The 21158-nt window shown below is 38.7% G+C and overlaps 4 protein-coding genes across 9 annotated transcripts in view; 1 reads left to right on the plus strand and 3 right to left on the minus strand.

Annotated features, from left to right (window-relative positions):
- Positions 1 to 1412, minus strand: part of LOC149034051 (uncharacterized) — a 48950-nt gene extending 47538 nt beyond the window's left edge. The window contains exon 1 of one of the 5 annotated variants that reach the window (XR_016182808.1): positions 1059 to 1406. The gene's annotated coding sequence lies outside the window, so the exon portion shown is untranslated. Of the gene's footprint in view, positions 1 to 1058 lie in introns of all 5 variants that reach the window. The other 4 variants (XR_016182807.1, XR_016182809.1, XR_016182810.1 and 1 more) reach the window with 4 other exon arrangements.
- The window catches only part of LOC149034057 (histone-lysine N-methyltransferase SETD2-like), a 65581-nt gene that overhangs the window by 8964 nt on the left and 35459 nt on the right, over positions 1 to 21158 (minus strand). The gene's annotated exons all lie outside the window — the stretch shown is intronic.
- LOC113666323 (uncharacterized) lies at positions 1745 to 11058 on the plus strand. The gene is made up of 3 exons (XM_089193377.1): positions 1745 to 2253; positions 2836 to 2945; positions 5686 to 11058. Exon 3 carries the CDS (start codon positions 5699 to 5701, stop codon positions 9362 to 9364), a length of 3666 nt encoding a protein of 1221 aa, XP_089049503.1. The 5' UTR covers positions 1745 to 2253; positions 2836 to 2945; positions 5686 to 5698; the 3' UTR covers positions 9365 to 11058.
- The window catches only part of LOC149034058 (uncharacterized), a 34085-nt gene continuing 28281 nt past the window's right edge, over positions 15355 to 21158 (minus strand). The window contains exon 7 of the mRNA XM_089193389.1: positions 15355 to 16230. Coding sequence (XP_089049515.1) covers positions 15768 to 16230 — 463 coding nt within the window. The 3' untranslated portion in view covers positions 15355 to 15767. The remainder of the gene's footprint in view (positions 16231 to 21158) is intronic.

Raw genomic sequence — 21158 nt, forward strand, 5'->3', positions numbered from 1 at the left:
TTCCCTTTCATGTACCTTTCAGTTATTTATACAATTTATATGCACAAGATGTGTAGCTCAAGTTTGCTAAAACTTTAGGTTAACTGATTTTGTTATTATTGAAGTACCCCACTGTGTAGGTGAATCTTGGATACATAACAAATTGATGAGTTGGTTCGTTATAATGCACTTATGATGACTTAAGTTTCCAACTCAGATCTGTATGAATCAATGGAGGACATCACACATTGTCTACCTTTTAAAGTTATGGGAACTTGCTATTCTGAAAAATACCAGAAAGCATTACAGGTAGCCTATGAGTATCACTATGAACATAATAAACACATCTTTGCTAATGTTAAGGCTGAACCTGACAAACCCTGTAACAAAAATGCAATTGCAGTATACATAATGTCTTCCTCAGACTATCAGAAAGTTGGCTATTTACCCACTGAACTAACAAGATTTGTACATCCTCAACCAAAGGATCCAAAGCTTGAGGTGACAGTGAGGCAAATCAGGTTTTGTACCACATTTCTTATAAATGGTTTTTACTTAACGATTGAAATTTCCACAACTGATCTATGGGAGAAGCCATGCAGTGATTAAAGCCAGCCGCAGAGTAATCCTAACCCTAAGTAAAGAGTGAATCCTGCAAAATGGCAAAATTAAGGAGTTCTATTTAATTTGTGCAAGTAATTTCAATGAGAGAGATATCTGTTTCATGTAAAATTTCACTTGCATCACAGGCATGGCACTGTCTGGTCTGGGATTGCACAAACATGGAATAACCTTCTGGCCCTCTTATTGCCCTGATTTGTTATGGCCTTGGCTATATAAATATACCGCTGCACAAATAAGATATTTCTGACAAAGTTGAAGTCATAAATAATAAAAAAACATTGATGAATCTAGTGTCACAAAGTGATGTATAACCACAGGCAGCCCAAGCTCCAGCTGTGAGATGATCAACTTGCAAAATAAGAGTCATGGCCAAATTACAAGATTTTCTATGGGAATATTTCCAACCGCTGTTAGGAATAAAAAGTACGGTCAAATTCTCAATAAAAATACCTCACCTTACTTCCACAGTATATCGCTTGCTGTCTGACCACTTACTATGTTGAAAAGAATCCATTTTGGTCCAACGCAGAATCCAAGCACATATACTGAAGTTTCATTTCAATTCACTTCAAACTTAACCTTCCCCGTGAAACCGAAGTACGCCGCGGGTTTAGACGCGTACCCATTCACCTCGACGCACGACCACTGAAAACCAGCTTCGCAACCCTTCCTCCTTTATAAACTGAGCCTCGCCGGGATCACACCGTAACTTGGCAACCGTGGTTCTAAGACAATTTCTTCATGCCAAGTGACGACCAGATTTCTGAGCCAAAAGACAATGTTTTCGCTGCTTTATTAAGACGCGACAAGTACTATTCAAGATAATTACACGATTGAATTACGTGACAGAGTCACTAGTCACGGTGTGTTTCAGTGTGTGCTGTTATCGCCAGTTGTACCGAATAAAATCCTGTAGTTTGGTTCTGAAATGTTCTTACAGTTTTGAATAGCGTAAGCTGTCAGAACTCAAATATGAAATAACAGAAGCCAAACTTTTAAAAAAGAGTTTGCCATTTAAATGTTGACCGAGAGCACTAATCAAATTATGATATTCCATACGTTGTTGTTGACGTCTTTCGTCACGAGCTAGTAAAATTTTTCAAATTTTGGCCTTTTAGAAAGTTAAAAGTATTAATCGGTGTGGACTAAAAGCTATTTCCCACTATCTTTTAAACTTAAAACGGTTAAAATCTGAGATTTATTGAGCTACCTATATTAAACGGTCGGAGTTTGCTCAATGAACTAATTTGCATAATCGGCTGTCACGCTAGCAAAATCGCTAATAGTTTGAAGTCACCACGGCGAAAAAAATTAATAGGTGCAAGATGTATTTATATTTTTCTGCTGCCAAACTTCTTATTAGAAGAAACCAAGCGGAGTTTTCAATGGTTTGGTCTGGACTTGAGCAATATCAACCAAGAAAGAGAGAACACTTTTGACCAATTTCAGAAAGCTGTCGACTAACGAGTGTCTAAATAAATTATGACGAACCTCTGATTAAACGAATATCAAAATTGAAATGCGCTTTATACGCCATATATATCACACAGTTTAAGAATGACGTATGACGTGTGTTGGAAAAAACTTTAAGGACAAAAAGAGATGGTTAAAGTTATTTTCGAAACAGGGCACTGAAGGCTACAGATTGTGGTAAGTACTGTCTGTGAAAACACCTGATTCACTTACATCATGATTAGAACATCGGTTTTTAAAACTGCTTCAAACCTCGTCGTGTTATGAATGATGTGATAAATGACTTGGCTGAAGAGAATTCTGACATGTGCGATAGAAATTGAAAGAAATTCATAAACGGCAAAGTCGGTTAAACGTTTTTAAGCCCACTTAGACCTACCAAAAATTGACTAAATTCGACGAATTGACTGCTACTTTAACCGACACTGGACATGATGATTTCTTTCAAGCTACCTTCTTTGAAGATTAAATTCCGACATCATCTGAGTTAGCCAAAGGGCAATCTACTAACACACCAACCTTGCGCAGAATTCCAACCGTTATGTGAAAAATATGAATTCCGAATGTCCATCACAAAATCTTAAATGAAATTCATTTTGTTTTTTCCAATGAAGGAAAGATAAGGAGAGACGGATATTTGTTATCCTACTTTTAATGCGGCGCCATTTGATGAAAATATATTTCGGTTTTCTAAGTCTAACTTTTTTACCGATGACAATTGTAAGCATGCAAAAATGAAACAATTAATTTTTGTTACAGGTAACATCCGGTCTCAGTACACATTGTTTTGCAAGAACTGTTGGGTTCTTAACCCAAAATTACAATCAAGACTTGTTACAGTACTGAATTGGAGCTTCTGTCTTGAAACGGTAAGCTATTTGGCCCTCCTGAATAGTCTAAGAAGGTAAAGCTGTTGTTACCAATTTTTGACAACTGTGCAGGCCGTTCACAGCGAATACAGCAGAACTGGAAACGATTTGAAAATTAAATTTTTGTCTAACACTAAACGGATGATTGCGCCGGGCGATATCCTTAGTTTCCGCTTGACGCTATAAAATCCAAAATTAAAAATATTACGGCACACAAGAGTAATGACGTTTTACCCCGAAAGGAAAAAAACGCATGAAAAATGAAACTTTTCGCCAGCCATAAACATGACCTGCAATGCTTTTCCTAAATATTTAAATAGTTGGCTCAGGAAGATATCATGAGTGTATAAAAATCTTGGTATCGAGTAATTGTTTCTCTCCTGAGTCGTCAAATAAGTCTTTGCAAGAACGCAACGCGTAAAGTATCATTTTTATGTCGAAAAGAAACAATTTTCATTTCCTTTACGATCATTACATTTGTAGTCTATGAGAAGGAACAAAACTGGCCTCCTCAAACTACACCCCATCAAATTTTGTCCGAAATTTGGGCGATCGCCTATTCAGTGGGAAATAACTGACTCCGGAAGAAAGACATAGCCACATTGGTATAAAATTTTCTCGATGGTTCTTGGCTTTAAGCCGACTCTGTCCCTTTACTTGATGGCGTGACAAGAGACAAAAAATATAATTTTTATAAATTCTTGACTTTTTACCATGGAGGTCTTCTACTTTTTTCCAGTAAAAAGTTGACTTCCTTCGGAAGATCTTATACAAGTCCCTTTACCCTCATCAAAATGAATAACGAACGTTTCTAACTTCAAAAGGCAATTTGCATCAATGCTGACTGTTGTAGAAATCCAAACAACACTAGCATCGTTACGAAAGCTTCAAAAAAATTATCATAAGAATAACAACATTAACAGCTTACAGAAATCTCACTGCTTCCCCCCTCTTTGAAAAGAAGCTATGGCCTCTTCGATTGAGTGAGATATATAAAGGAAAAGAGATCATTGTTTATATTTCGATACCTTACATCACTTTTCCAAAAACGTCGACAAATAATGCACTTTTTCAAGGATTTTCACAATCAAAATGCAAGATTATCAAATAAAGTTCGTATCGATTATGTACGGGCAATTATAACAACCACTCCATAGAATACAGGACTTTACAGAAAGGTAGCTTATATAGAACATTTTCTGAACACATGCAAAACCTGTGAGTCATAATATATATTTAGGAAGCAGATCAAAGAAAACCTACTCTCTGATTTAATATCTAGAAACGCGAGCTTGTTGCAAGGAAATGCGATTATTATTAAAGCCTATTAAGATATGGGCTGGGCAGTTTCGAATTAGCAGTAAGCAGTATGATGCGACACGAGCTCTCTTGAGAGCCCAGTAAATCGGTTTTGTTAAAAGCAATCGCCTCATTTCACGTGAAAAAGACATTTAGGAAAACACTGAGCTTCGAGAAACAGCCAAGTTAAGGCTAATGTGTTTACCGTGCTTAAATATTTATAATCAGGGCCACTCGTTTAGGAGACCTTTTTTGAAAAGATCCAGGCGTTAAAATAATTCTGTTTTCCGTTCGAAGTGTTTTTTTTTCCTATTTTATTTGACGAATGAACTCGGGATGAAAACTTAACTTTCGAAGCGAACGGCAGATGAAATGTTGTGTTGGTGTCTCTGTCCCCCTCCCCCCCACGTCTCTGCGAAAGGTATATCCAGAGAACCTGCATGGAAAAACTGACCACAGCCATCGCACCGAATTTTTAAAAAAAAATTTTAAAACTAAACGGGTGAGCAGCACTCTGCGAACGGTAGTTGTAAAATGTCTTTATTCTCCGACGCTTTTCGTTTAACTACCGTAGACTTCGGGGAGTTTTACAATTTAACACTAAACACCTATATTTATAAGCCATAGTTAGGGGCTATACGGGAGCCAATGACCATAAAGGCTTGGCCAGACCTACGAATAGGAACAGGTGATGTTGCGGAAAATTTGAAATTTTTTTGGGGCAAGGTGGGAGAATTCATTTGGGGACCACAGTTTTGGTTTTCTTTTTTCGTCACGCAACAAGTTACAAAACGTAAATATAATTCTTCTTGGTTTCTTTCCGGATGCCACCGATGCCTCTATTGTTTATTACAGCAGTAAAAGACATATGTGCCATCAACACGTTTGAAAAATTGCTTAACATTTTATCTAGCGAAGTATACTGTTGATATTTCGGCTTTATAACACTATTGTTTTCCGCAACTATAACTGATATGTCTCTATACGAAGTATTAAATTTGTTTCCCCGCTGACCACTCGTATTTCGGTCTTTTCTTCTTTCCCCACTCGTCGCCCGTGATGTAGTAACTCCCTAGGATAGACGGCAAAAGTGTGTTCCTCTAGGCCTCTTTGATGGACAATGTAAAATATCGATCTACGAACAAGGGGCTAGAGTCCAAACTCCGTAGAAAATATGTATTAAACTTGTTAAATGAACCACAACATTTGGCTAAAATAAAATAAAATAAAAGTATGCGAAAAATGTCTACCTCAGTTTTCCAATGTTAAGGTTAGAGTTCTTTGACGTGATTTGCTAACTTAAATGTGAAATCACGTGCGCCGCGCGTGAACACAAAAAGAATACAAGGCAGGGAGGGGAAGATAAAAATTGAAATTTAAAGATAAACAGTCCGTGTATAAGTTTTCACTAATTTCTCCTTTTTTTTTTCAAACTGAAAAGAAACAGGGTCAAGATGGACAGCATAGAAGAAGCTTTATTAGCTATCTTCATAGGTACAGTGGTCGCCGAGTTCCTTCGCAAAACTGGTCGCGTGTTGCAAGCCATCGAGGTATACAAGGAATGTTTGATTACATTACACAGTCAGGCGCGGGCTATCGATAGTTCATTGACAAAGTTAATATTCCATGTCATCTACTTGGCAATAATCTGGGCTTACGATTATATAAAGGATTACACAAGTGCAGAAAAATACCTGAGGGAACTCCTCCTATACCTGGATTCTAATGACACCGCTGAAAAAGGATGGCTACATTTAAAACTGGCAGAAATACTTCAGAAAAAATTTAAATTAATGGAGGCCTGGAAATCTTACGAATCAGCAATCAACATCATGAAAACGATGGGAAACATACATGGCCAGGCATTGTGTTACGCAAAGCTCGGGGAAATGTTCCAATCGCATAGTCAATATGACAAGGCCCGAGAATATCAAGAGAAAGCACTCGATATCAGAATAGAAATTGGTGACAGGTATGGAGAAGCATCAAGCTACGGAAACCTAGGAGTTTTCTTCCAATCACTCGGTCAATATGACAAGGCCCGAGAATATCAAGAGAAAGCGCTCGCTATCGAAATAGAAGTTGGTGACAGGGATGGAGAAGCAACAAGCTACGGAAACCTAGGAACTTTGTTCCGATCACTCGGTCAATATGACAAGGCCCGAGAATATCAAGAGAAAGCACTAGATATCAGAATAGAAATTGGTGCCAGGTATGGAGAAGCATCAAGCTACGGAAACCTAGGAACTTTGTTCCAATCGCTCGGTCAATATGACAAGGCCCGAGAATATCAAGAGAAAGCACTCGATATCAGAATAGAAATTGGTGACAGGGATGGAGAAGCAACAAGCTACGGAAACCTAGGAATTTTGTTCCAATCACTCGGTCGATATGACAAGGCCCGAGAATATCAAGAGAAAGCACTCGCTATCAAAATAGAAATTGGTGACAGGCATGGAGAAGCATCAAGCTACGGAAACCTAGGAACTTTGTTCCGATCACTCGGTCGATATGATATGGCCCGAGAATATCAAGAGAAAGCACTTGCTATCAGAATTGAAATTGGTGACAGGTATGGAGAAGCATCAAGCAACGGAAGCCTAGGAACTTTGTTCCGATCACTCGGTCAATATGACAAGGCCCGAGAATATCAAGAGAAAGCACTCGATATCAGAATAGAAATTGGTGACAGGGATGGAGAAGCAAGCAGCTACGGAAACCTAGGAACTTTGTTCCAATCACTCGGTCAATATGACAAGGCCCGAGAATATCAAGAGAAAGCACTCGATATCAAAATAGAAATTGGTAACAGGGATGAAGAAGCAACAAGCTACGGAAACCTAGGAACTTTGTTCCAATCACTCGGTCGATATGACAAGGCCCGAGAATATCAAGAAAAAGCACTCGCTATCAGAATAGAAATTGGTGACAGGTATGGAGAAGCAACAAGCTACGGAAACCTAGGAACTTTGTTCCAATCACTCGGTCAATATGACAAGGCCCGAGAATATCAAGAGAAAGCACTCGCTATCAGAATAGAAATTGGTGACAGGGATGGAGAAGCAACAAGCTATGGAAACCTAGGAACTTTGTTCCAATCACTCGGTCAATATGACAAGGCCCGAGAACATCAAGAGAAAGCACTCGCTATCAAAATAGAAATTGGTGACAGAGATGGAGAAGCAACAAGCTACGGAAACCTAGGAACTTTGTTCCAATTACTCGGTCAATATGACAAAGCCCGAGAATATCACGAGAAAGCACTCGCTATCAGAATAGAAATTGGTGACAGGTGTGGAGAAGCAACAAGCTATAGAAACCTTACATCTACTTTTCTCTCACTCGGCAAGTATGCAAAGGGTGACGACTATCTAAAGAAGGCAATGGCAGTTAGAAAGGGTATCGATGATAGAATTGGAGAAGCAGTAGACTACATACACCTAGGTTCAATTTCTCTTAAGCGTGGTGAATATGACAAGGGTCAAGAATATTGCGAGAAAGCCCTTACAATTTGTATGGACATCGGTCATAGAGAAATAATAGTTGCCAGCTACCAGAAGTTAGGATTGTGTTACCAATCTCTTGGTAAAAATGACATGGCCGAAGAATACGTTAAGCAAGCTCTCCTATTAAGTAGGGATATTGGACACAACTTGAACGAGTTTGGCTGCCTTTGTAATCTATCGGTGTTAATGGTGTCAAAAGGTCATCTAGAGGAAGCTTCTTCGTATCTTTTTCAAGTCATTCAGAAGTTCGAAACTTTGAGAGGTTTTCTTAAAGAAAACGATGAGTTGCAAATATCTCTTTTAGAAGAGTACGGTACCTTTCCCTACGATTTGTTAAGTAGGTTGCTTTCTTCCACTACAAAGCCTGAAGGCGCCCTTTACGTCGAAGAGCTGAAAAGGGCAAGAGGCCTGGCCGACTTGATGACAGCTCGGTACTCTGTTCAAGAGCAGATCTCAAGTGATCCACAGTCTTGGTGTGGCATTCAAGGGATCATCAGAAAAGAAGCAGACTGTGCATGCTTGTACATTTCGGTTGGTGGAGATGAGGTACGGTTTTGGATAATGAAAGCAACGGGAGCTATTCTTTTTTCAGAAAAGAAAGTGAACCTGGACCCAAACAAGGTGACCGGAATAGTCCCTAAGTTAGATGAGTTTTTTAAAGAGCTGATGTCACTTCGCCGCAACAACCGATCAGGGCTGCATTACTGTGATACCGAAGATTTCAAAACAAGTCTTCACTTGTGTTACAACATAATCATTGCTCCCGTGGCCAGTTTACTGAAGCAGCCCGAGATCATAATTGTCCCTGATTCCTGTGTGTACCAAGTGCCATTTGCAGCCTTGGCTGACGAAGGAGGCAAGTATTTATCAGAGACATGCAGGATTCGGTTGGTTCCCTCTCTCACGACTCTGAAGCTTGTTCAAGACAGTCCTCCAGACTATCACAGTCAGACCGGGGCACTGGTAGTGGGTGACCCTGTGGTTGGAAAGGTGATTTACAAGGGAAGGTGCAGAAATATGACACCATTGCCGTGTGCAAGAAAGGAAGCAGAGATGATTGGAACACTTCTTGGCGTAAGGCCTTTGATAGGAGAGTCCGCTACAAAGCATTCTGTACTCCAAGCGATAAATTCAGTGAGCCTGATACACATTGCTGCGCATGGAGATCCCGAAAGAGGGGAGATTTCTCTTTCTCCTAAGCACCCTACCCTACTCCCACCTTTTCCTCGAGAAGAAGAGTATCTTTTGACGATGGCAGATATTTCAAAAACTCGGTTGCGAGCTAAACTAGTGGTGCTTAGTTGTTGTCACAGTGCTCGTGGACAGATTAGAACTGAAGGAGTTATTGGAATTGCCCGAGCGTTCTTGGGATCCGGAGCTCGTTCAGTGTTAGCGGCACGATGGAAGCTGGATGACATAGCCACAGAGCAGTTCATGACTTGTTTCTACAAACATTTGTTCCGCGGTGAAAGTGCCAGTGAGTCTCTCCACAAGGCCAGGAAGTGGATGAGAAATAACGGCTTTGAAAAAGTTTCTCAATGGGCGCCATTTATGATCATGGGCGACAACGTGACATTTGATTTTGGAAATTGGCCGGTGCCTAGCGCACCTTAAGAGCCATGACTTTGATAAAACCTCTGTAGCAGAATGAACTAGATTTAGTAAAGCTCACAACTATTTAATAACAAGCCTGTAAAAAGAGGACGCCATCTGCGAAGGACAATTCGGATCGATACACAGAGGAAAGCATTTCTGTAAAATGCTTATCAGACATCCAAGTTTATTAATTTGAAACAAGACAGCGTGTAGCGTATCTCTTTATAAGAGTTCCGATGAGTTAGCTTAGTTAAATTTTTTTTTCTGGTGGTCACCCAACTTTGTGAACGGTGTATATATTTTTCAGTAACCAGCTGCCGCTTGCTGAGAAGAGAGCTAATCTGACTAAGTTTGTGAACGAGGTTATTCGTCAGTAGTTTTGAGAAACTGTAGTGCGTCGTCGGCAGGAAAGTGGGTCAAAATGAAACACTTCGGTGGTTATCTAAAGCTGTGTACGCTGCAGCGAATATTTGAAAGCTGAGTCATTTGGAACATGAAACGGATCAGTATGAAGAGGTTCCCTTGACTGACGATTGTGTTACGTGTTACGTCTGTTTTTCGATTAAATAAAGGGATTAAGTTTCTAAAGAAAATGTGGTGCTACCTCGGTGGGAGAGTATGACAACTGAAGGTAATGCATCAACTGAGCTGATAACATGAATTGGCCACTGTGAAGAGTTTCAAAGCTGACGTTTCGAGCGTTAGCCCTTCGTTAGAGAGAATGACGAATGCTCGCAACTTCTCTATGAAAAACAACGTCACGGAAAATAAAGGTTCATTTGAGTTTCCTTTCAAAGGCATTGGTGAAACACTCGGGTACTTGGCACCATATCAGCTATCAATTGAATGGTTTAAGTCACAAGTCAGAGTTAAATTTTAAAGGACCCCAAGTCAAGCATGATAAAGAGAGCCTCATGAAAATATTGCTAAGTAGCTTTCATTTGAAAGGTCACTCTTGGAATGGTAGCTTGCAGAGCAGGCGTAATTTTGGCAAGCGAGTGCTCAGTGCTCTTTGAGTTTTACAACAGATGACTGGGACGAGAGGGGTGAATAGGGAAACGGATCGGCGGATTTGGAGATTACCTTTCTACGCATTTTGGATTCAGAGCGCAATGTTAACGGTTTGCGGTTTTAATCAATGTTTTGTGAACTAATTTTGGATTGTGCTTGTGATAAAAAGTTCGGAACTTGGATCTCTGCCATCGTTAGAAATGTTTCATTTTGTTCTTGTGTATGTGCGCCAGCGCAGTTTTTTTTTGTCACGGACAAGACTCGTCCAATGTCACGCTATAAGGAAACAGTAATGGCGCTGTATGGTCAGGAAGCTGTGGCATGAAGCCAGTGTACTGCCGCCACCTACCCTCCAAAAGAAAATCAGGAAGTGGCCCCTTCCCAATTTTCTTTTGGAGGGTAGAGGGCGACTGTACATAGGATAGTGACATATTACCAGCGGAACATTTTGTCTTCGCGCTTTTATCAGCTTGGATTATATAACAATTACATTACTGGGTCGTGCGTGGTACTATTTTAAGCTTTTTTACTTTTCAAACAAACCAGCGAACAGCACTCTGCGAACGGTTATTGTAAGACTTCTTTTACCCTCCGAAGCGTTTCGTCTAACTGTCGTAAACTTCTTCAGAGAGTTTTACTGGTGAACATTAAAGGCCCGTATTTATCAGCCATAGTTGGCAGTTATTACGTGAAGAACGTTTTAAGCTGAAGGTGAGAAAAAGACTTGGGAGCCACGGTTTTTAATCTTTTTGTCACCTTTTTTTTTTTTTTTTTTTTTTTAAATTTTTATTTTTAAATTACAAATACAATGCTTACAATACAATATGAAACACCACTTACACTAATTACAATGCTTATTTACATTACTCTACTTACAGTCACTAATAATTACACTACTTACAGTCACTAATAATTACACTACTTACAGTATCCAGCTCTATTAACAACACAATCTACTAATTATGCCATTACATACAAAAAGTACTATTTTCTTTTAACATTGCACAGTGACACATACCGGCGATGGCGACGCCCAGTTAATTCTCTAACAAAAATAAACTACAATAAACTAATAAACAAGGAAGAATATGAGATCTAAGTTTATGCATTGGTCTTCCATTCTTTTCCTTAAAAAAAGGGCAAACACAAAATTATATGAGAAATTCCCATCTAATTTGAAAATCGCGAAGCTTTCTGTTTCTTATAGCAATTATTTTTTCAACTTGTTTTTTAACTTCAACCTTGTGCAAAAACAATCTAAATATTGGAGAGGTGTTATTTTTTCTACATTCCCAAATAGTCAATTTCCCTAAAATTATCAAATAATTTAACAGATCATTCCTCTGAAGTAAGCCAACCATAATATCTTTTAAAGACAAAATTAAATATTCGCCACTAAGATCAAACCACCAGACTGTAAATACGTTCCAAAAAGCTTGCACAAAGGAGCAGTTAAAGAAGAGGTGGTACAGATCTTCCGTATAGGTTCCACAAAAAGAACACTTGTCCGAATCACTTAACCCTATTTTGAACAATTTATCGTTTGTAAACAAAATGAAATTCAGTACTCTGTATTGAAACGACCAAACATACGTTTCGCTCGCAACAAGATAAGGAATAGAGAAAACTTCCTGCGCATTTGAAAGCTCAAAATCCGCTGTCAACTTTTTAAAGCCATTCGGGATTCTCGCTTTACTTGTTATCATCGTAGAATAAAACTGTTTACACTTTGCAGTATATGCATTAAAAGATTTAGACTTATAATCAAAATTCATAGGATCGAGATTACCCGCTGTGGGGATGGGGCAGGAGCTTTTTGATTTCATATTAATAATAGAAGATCTCAAGGCTGTCCAAGTCAGGAAATTAGTGTTAAGTCCTTTTTGCTTAAAAAATTCATAAGAACGCACATTGTCAACATCGAACTGTAAATCATTCAAATAAGTTATGCCCTTGTCAAAGTATGTTTTATAAAAAACAGGTTTATTATTAATTCGTATATCCTTATTATTCCAAATTACATTTTGAGAATAATTCACATCAGAAAAGGAGCATCTAAAATCCGCCCACCATCTTAGAAGCTGTAAGTAAAACTTACTAAGACTTAAGTCAAGATCATTTACATCATAGTTACATCTAAAAAGAAAACATCCTCCGTATTTTTTTAAGTTGTATTTGAGATAAGAAATCCAGGGCCCTTCCTTCTCATCTATGAGACGCGGAATCCAGGACAATCTTAATGCTTTAATATGTAGCTCAAGGTCTGTGAGATTCAGTCCACCATTCTCTAAAGTATTTATCACAGAAAGCCTTGTGACTTTATCAGGGCCTTTCCACAAAAATTTGTAGATCATTTTCTCCATCTGTTTAATAATTTCGGGTGGGGTTTCTATTATTGAGGAAACATATAATAATTTTGGGATTAGGAAAGATTTAATTATTGTTACTTTGCCAAATAGGGAGAGACCTCTGAGTTTCCATAAATTAATCATTTTTTGAACTTCATTTAATCTATCCTGGAAATTTTGTTTTATAACTTGTTCTTGATCACAGGAGAAGTGAATACCTAGGGTCTTAACACCTGTACACCACTCAAGGTCCAGAGGTGTTTCTAAAGAATTTTTGTTTTTTCCAACCCACATAGCTTTGGTTTTAGAAAGGTTCATTTTTAAGCCAGAACATTTTTCGAAGTCATTAAGGATTTGTATTACTTTTTCGACTGATGAAATATTTGCTAGAGTAGCTGTCATGTCGTCGGCGTACAACAGAGACCTAGTTTCATCTTCCCCGATTTTTATGCCTTCAATATTCTCATTTGTTCTTATAGATATCGCCATAATTTCAATGGCAATTAAAAATAAATAAGGCGACAGAGGGTCTCCCTGCCTAACACCCCTTTCTAGTTGAAAAGGAGAAGAGAAAAAACCATTATTAAGAACACAACCTGAGAGGTTATTGTAAAACGTTTGAATCCACTTCATGAAGGAGGGTCCGAAATTAAAACACTCTAATGCTTTATAAAGAAATTCATGTTCTATGGAGTCAAAAGCTTTTTCAAAATCAATAAACAGTAAAACACCTGGTAACTGTAGTGATTCAGTATGAGCGATAATGTCTAAGATTGAACGAGCTGTTTCCCCAATAAACCTACCCTTCATAAAACCGGATTGATTTGCATGGATTACAGAGGGAAGAACATTTTTTATTCTATTTGCGATGACCTTAGTTGCGATTTTTGAGTCGACATTAATCAACGAGATTGGTCTCCAATTTTCCAAAAACATCCTGTCCCTTCCTTTTTTGTCGATCAAGGTGATGATCGCCTGCTTTTGAGAATTTGACATTTGCCCTAGCTCAAAACAGTGATTAAAAACTTCAGTCATTAATTCACCAACAGAATTCCAGAAAATTTTATAAAATTCAAAAGGAATTCCATCATTTCCAGGCGTCTTCCCCGTGTCAAAGGTATCAAGTGCTTTAACACATTCCTCTATGGTTATTTGACCCTCGCAGCTTAATCTTTCCTCTTGCGATAGTCGTGGAATATTCGAATTTCCAAGAAAGTGATGTAATGAGTCAGATTGGTCTACCTTCAATTTGCTACTATATAAGTTCTTGTAATACTCCGTAGCGGAATCCAATATTTTTTGATAGTTTTTAGTAATGACTCCACTTAAACAGAGCTTTCTTATGTGTTTCCTGGTGTAATTTCTCTTTTCTAAACTCAAAAAATATTTAGTACTCTTTTCTCCGTATTCATGCCACCTCGCCCTGGCACGCACAATTAATCCATTAGCCTTTTCCTCATAAAAATTTTCCAAGTCCGCTTTGCATTCATCAAGAATTTTTTCGACCTCCTCACAGGGGGCCTGCTGAAACTGTGCTTGAGCAATTTGCAATTTTCTTTGCAGCATTTCTTCTCTCTCCCTTTTGGTCTTAGCTACTTCTTTTGAGTAATTTATGCAAAAGAGTCTGACTTTATATTTAATCCAATCCCAAGCAACTCTCACATCTGAAAATTCCTCCCCCTCTTTTTTCCATTGGTCTAGCTTTTCTTTCATCTTTTGAACAAAATTTTCATCAGTGAATAAGGAAGTATTCATTTTCCAAAACCCCGGACCTCGCTGACATTCTTCGATTTCCTGTAGATGTAAGAAAATTGCTGAGTGATCAGACCTTATTGCTGCAATGACGTTGACATCTTTAATCAAGTCCTGAAGTGAATTTGAGATGAGCCAATAATCTAATCTACAAAAAATAAATGGAGATTTTTGGGACCATGTAAAGCTTTTTGCTTGGGGATTTTTTACACGCCATACATCATGCAAATTAAATGTTGTTTGTATTTCTTCAATGCGTTCAACAACTTTCTTCCTTAATACCAGTATCCCACCTTTTTTGTCCAGTAGCTGATTAATGGGACAATTGAAGTCACCACCTATTATTATTTTATCTTCATAAGCGAGACCTTCTTTCCTTAGAACGTCAATTAAATTAAATTTTTGTCACCTTGCCTTAAAACTTTTCTACAACTTCTCTAGTTCCTGTTCGTAAATCCGGCCAGGCCTTTATAGTGTTTGACCCACGCAATGGCCGCTAACCATGGCTTATAAATACCGGCGTGTAGTTTTTAAACGTAAAAATCCTTGAAGAAGTCCACGACAACTAGACGAAACACGTTGGAGAATAAAACAAGGTTTACAACGACTGTACTACAACTCTTTGACAGCAGAATAAACAGTCCCACATGAAAGGGCTTCTCCGTAGCTTTCATTTGAATGGTCAAAAAGCAAGGTGACAGACAAACACAGTGACAGACAAACACAGTGACAGACAAACACAGTGACAGACAAACACAGTGACAGACAAACACAGTGACAGACAAACACAGTGACAGACAAACACAGTGACAGACAAACACAGCGAGTGACAGCAGAACTTTAAAAAGTAAAAGTAGAGTTGTGTGAAATAATTTACAAACAAGACGAGGAGTCGGATTCGTTCCTATCTCTAGTTATCTTCAATGTTAGCTCTTTCCTTCAAGGAAAAACGCACAGCACCGACATCAAAAACAAACGCAATACATTCGCAAGAGCACATAGATAGCAACCGGCGGAAAACTGTCCGAACAAACGAATGAAGTATTTTACATGGATGCATTTGAGAAGATAAATTATTTCACATCCTAATAAATGACATAACAGAAACGACAGAACTTTGTACTTACAATTATTCTCCGAGATTTGAAATGTTAATAACGCCTAAATACAAGCTAAGACTATTGGGGATTTTGCGACTGACCTCTCCACTGGATTGCCGTACCTTACTGAGGTCTTAAGTTTGTTTGAGGATTCACGTTAAAGTTCCCAGCGTTTTTATCTACCAATCCTTGAGGATTTCTTCCCTGTTGCTAGAATAAGTTCTGCAATTGATTCCATTTTTTCTTTTTCTTTTTGCTGCGGCCGGGTTTATGTTGGAAAGAGCCCATCCCATGCTCCACACCGATTCTTATGCGCTGTTGATAACCGAATGTCTGCATCATGTTCTGTGATTTCGAATCTTGTTTCTGAGTAACTTCAACAGAATCCGACACCCGTGAACTTGAATGAGTTCCTTCTCCTTTATCAGGAGTTGAATCCGCTTGGGTATCCACGTCTTCTCCGAATTCCAAAGCACTGAAGTCACCAGTTTTTGACAGAGGGGTAGCACTCGAAGAGTCTAGCGGCATCTCAGTGTCTTCACTACAGGTAGAGAATCCCTGAGAAACGGGCGGAGTTCTGGATTCAGATGGATAGAGGGGCTTGGGGGAGTCCTGTAAACTCTTCATGATGGCATCTAATTTTCCTGGAGAACCGATGTTCTCAATAGGAGTCCTACAGAAATACAATCATAGATCAGATCAGAGATTCAAAGACCATTAATAGAGTAACTTTTAATTGAGTTTCCAAAGTAATCTGGGTTTGTACTGGTTTTACTCTACTCTGCTCCAGGATTGGTCCGAAAAAACTCGCGTCACTCTCTCGACCAATCAGATGCAAAACTAAAATCAATCACGACTTGGTCGCCCGCATTTTCCTGCCTTTTGGGCGGTTTGCTTGTTTTTACTCCGAGTTCTCATTGGCTCTTCAGGGTATTTTCCATTCTTCTTTCCATAATAAGTACTTTGGTTTTGTTTTAAGGCACTCAATCGAAAAACGCTCTATCGATGGTAACCCTTAATTTCCAAGCCCAGACGGTATAAAAATTCATCTTCTGAACGTAGAAATTCTTCAAACCTGTTCTTTTTTTCAATCACTTATTCAATTTGTTGTCTCACCTTGCATGATCACCGTCACCAATTCCTGAAAAACAACATCAAATTAATCACTTTTTAACAATCAATTTTTCCAAATTGTAATGATCCTCATGGGAAGTTAAGTTCTTTCTTTCTCCCGCCCCCGTGAAACAACAAATAAAATCTGAAAAAAACTTTGTCGCACACATGTTTTACACAAAATTCACCCTCTGATGAAAATGCGTAACTATATCAGGATTCCATGGTCAAAAAACTGATCAATCAAGCAATAAACACGATCATGTAAAATAGAATTTACCTACCTGCTGGGCTAGCTGCGACTTACAACTCGGCAACACGGTCTTGCTTGGCCTGAACAAAGATAATCAGACGATCATGCAATTGAATGTCAAACAAACAACAACAACATTTAAGACCATCTACCAAATTGCAAAAGTTAAAAGCAGCAAAATGGAATGCGATACCAACACTCCGGCTAACTAAGAATAGACTCTCTTTTTTTTCAACAAGAGAGTTTCACCCTCTCCTTTTGCATCAACGATCGGCTTTAAAAAAAAAAAGCTAAAACGAAGACAAAATACAAAATAAATAAATAAAAACGGAGAGGAAAAATGCCCACTGTTTCGAGTGTCACTTTAATAATACTTACTGGAGTTGCAGTTTTCTTCGGTATTCGGTAAACTTCCTACAAACAAAAAGAAGGCAAAAGATGCCCCAGTTTTAGCGCGTTAGACTCTGGCTCAAGGGGTCTGAAGTAAAGCTCTAGTTGTTGAGTCGAGTTCGCACGAGTTACAAACAACCACACCAGCTAGTAACTCACGGTGTTTTAAAAACGTATAACCTTTCTGGTAAAACTCAAAACAGAATAGAAAACTCAAAACAGAATAGAAAATCAACAGGATACCTGTACTTGAATAAGCTTTGTGTTTGAAAATTCTCTCGGTTTCCTTTTCCCTCTTTTCCGGTTTCCTTGTACAAATTTCTATGAACGTTCCAATTTTTTCTCGCTTATTTTGCGAGATTTATTATTGTTTTCGTGTTTTCCATTGACTTTTGCGCGGGAAATTGGCGTACAGCCGACAATAATTGATCTCTTGCGCATGCCCGACGTTTGACCGCCATGTTGTTGTGTTCCAAGCCGAGACACCTTTTTTACTCCCACAATGCCTCTCTCCCCCCAGGGGTACTGGCAAGCTAGTGGGAAAGATTTGAACTAATGCGAATAGATAAGTTGTGATAGATCAGTGAACGTACCCCTAGTTGCTTGACGCACAAGAACGCAGGCATAACCACAAGCAGATGTGGTCTCTTAGCCTGTAGGACTGTAACACCCCACAACAAAAAATGTATACATCGGCAAAACAGTTCACATTGTATAAAACTATATATGAGATAAATATATAATCATTGGCAAAAAACCCTAACTCCATAAATACTCTTCAGGAATACCATTCCACAGTTTTGCCCTTGTGACTTCCCCCTTCAGTCTCTCTTCAAAATTTCTGACAAACCAAACATCATTGTACATGTACACTGTGCATGTTGATAGTTGAAACACTAACAAATCCTTGACGTGCATACAATTCTTGCTACACTGGTGTAGCAAATTTGCTTTCTTGTTGAGCATTTTCTGGAATGATCATTCCTGTAATTCTTCTGAGCTACTATATAACTCTACAATGAGAAAGTACACATTGATCTTACCTCTAACTGAAGTTTCATTTTCTTTCCTCCACTGTCCACCATCCAGCTCCAAATTAGAGAAAGCCCCTAATACCTGAGGAACCCTTTTAAACATGACTGGTCTGTGGTGTGCTATAAAAACAAAACAAAAAACAAAACAAAAAACAATCAAACAAACTTGTAGACAATTAAGAGGCGATCTCTGTAAGAGCGGTCCAGGGCATTTCGCATCGGAAAAAAGTTTTCCCTCAAACTTTGCCCAATAAACTATCTTTGGTAACAAGTAAATAAAACCACATTAGTTTCTGGAAATACCTCAACATAAAATTTTTAGAGCTCTCAAAAGTCAAAGCTGCAAAAGGCTTTTTTTGACCTCTTGCGACATCGAAAATTTCAAAAGTTGAATAGCCCGGTCTTTGTATCACACCGCATGCAGCAAAAAATATTTTGTATTCTTAAAGTGTATGATATATAAGGTGTATAAAATGCATTTCAATTTTGATATTCGTTTATTCAGAGGCTCGTCATAATTTATTTAAAAACACTCGTTGGACAGCTTTCTGAAATTGGTTAAAAGTACTCTTTCTTTCTTGGTTAATATTGTTCAAGTCCAGACCAGTCCATTAAAAACTCCGCTTTATTTCTGCTAATAAGATGTTTGGCTGCAGAAAAAAATAAAAACATCTTGCACTTATTGATTTTCTTCGCCGAGGTGACTTCGAACTTCTAGCGATATTGCTGGCGTGACAGCCGATTATGCAAATTAGTTCATTGAGCAAATTCCGACCGTTTTACATGGGTAACTCAATAAATCTTAGATTTTAACCATTTTAAGTAGACAATATAGTAGAAAATATAGTGGAGGGAGGTTTAATACCACACCTATTAATACCTTAAACATTTTAAAAGGCCAAAATTTGACATATTTTATTATCTCGTGACGAAAGACGTCAACAACAACGTATCGAATATCATAATTTTGATTAGCGCTCGGAAACCCCTTTTTAAAAATTGGGCTTCTGTTATTTCATATTTGAGTTCTGACAGCTTACGCTATTCAAACCTGTATGAACATTTCAAAACCAAACTACAGAATTGTATTTAGTGTAACCGGCGATAACAGCACACACTGAAATACACCGTGACCACTGTCACATAGTTCAATTGTGTAATTATCCTGAATTGCTTCTCTCTTCGTATTAAAGCAGCGATAACATCGCCTTTTGGATCAGAATTCTGGTCGGCAGGAATAGGAAAAAATTTTGTCTGCACACCTGTCTTTATGAAAGTTTCTATTCAGAACTCTAGGGAGTACTTGTGGAAAAGGACCCCGCGATTTTTGAGGAAATAAATTATTACGTTACGTGTCACCTAATTTTTCCAACAATTAGCTATATCTATATTGTAAAGCGCGTAATTTTATTAGCTGTAATTCTTATGTCTCTTTCGGTACTGGTTTGCTTGGGATTAATAACGCTAAATTCTTGAAGCGGTATTCGCCACAAGAAGTTCTGTTTTCAGTCGCGTTCCTCAGAAACTTCGTTCGGAGACTCACGAGGAGTTTCCGGTTTGTTGAACTTGCCACAGAGTACTGACTCAATAAAGAGTCATCTCTGCTTAATTCATTTGTCAAAAGAGAGTTTCACAGAAGGAGAGCTTATCTTTGCAAGGGCTGGCCTGTTCGATATAGAAGACTCAGTTATGGCAAAAAGTGGGTCTGCGCAAAGCATAGGCACACTTATGGGAAGTTCTGGCCCCAAAGTTCAGCGTGCCAGTTTCCGACACACCCTGGTAGCGATTCCAAAGGGGTAAAGAGCCAGTATTCTGTCAATTTGCAAATTTCAAAGGCCATTTCTAAGATGTATGGCGTTCTATAGAGGTTTAGACGATACTGCAGCTGAGGGAGCGGATGGTATCGAGGATTTTCTCCAAATTATAGACGAATTGGAAAGCGTGGTAGCAGAAAAGGACTAGTGTAAAGAAGTTCGGAAGAGGCTTCAGGAGAGTAAGTTGTATCTGAAGACTACATACCTTAATCACTGCGAAGAGGACGATAGCAAATGTGCCGATCACTGTAGGGTCTTTGTACTGAGCCATGATGGTAACACTGACGTTCAGAAAGTATGCAGTCACAGTCACAACGTGAAGTGTGAGGATTGTGAGAAGCTGAAGAGTGTTCTTGAAGAAGTAAATGGCGTTATTTCTGAGTACACAATGCAGTTGGGTAGATTTCAAGCGGAAGACTATTTGTGTGAAGCAAAAAATGCTGCCGCTAAGATCTTTGAATGGAGAGGGCATATCCTGAGAGCAGAAACCAGGATCAGTGCCAGCGGAAAATTGTCGATACTTTGGAGGGAGATGAAGCATTTATAATAGTTGACTGGACAATGAAGTTCATAGTGATGAAGTTCCGGGAAAAGCAAGCAGAATGGTTTCCCAAGAGGCAAATCAATTGGCATGTGAGTAGCGTTGTTGTAAGACAGGAGGAAAGCCTGGAAGTAACCTGATACGTACACCTTCTTAACAGCTGTAAAAAAGATTGGTTTTCAGTGCTGTCAGTCCTAGAAAATCTCTTTGTTACCATAAAGTTACGAAACTCAGGAATAAAAAAGGTCTTTCTAAGATCGGATGAAGCAGGTTGCTATCACAACATCAAGATTGCCACTTTCAGCAACTTACACATGAGGGCCTGCGCGTTTGGAGAGCGTTTAATGTTGGGCCTGGAAAGTTTATTCGGTAAAATTAAAATTGCAATTTTTCCACAGAAAAAATGACGGATCTGGTGGAGGAGATTCCATTTTTCCCCACCACTGCTCGACGAAC

This window comes from Pocillopora damicornis, chromosome 14 (genome assembly GCF_964200805.1).
Source record: "Pocillopora damicornis chromosome 14, jaPocDami1.2, whole genome shotgun sequence".
In the NCBI taxonomy this organism is placed as follows: domain Eukaryota; kingdom Metazoa; phylum Cnidaria; class Anthozoa; order Scleractinia; family Pocilloporidae; genus Pocillopora; species Pocillopora damicornis.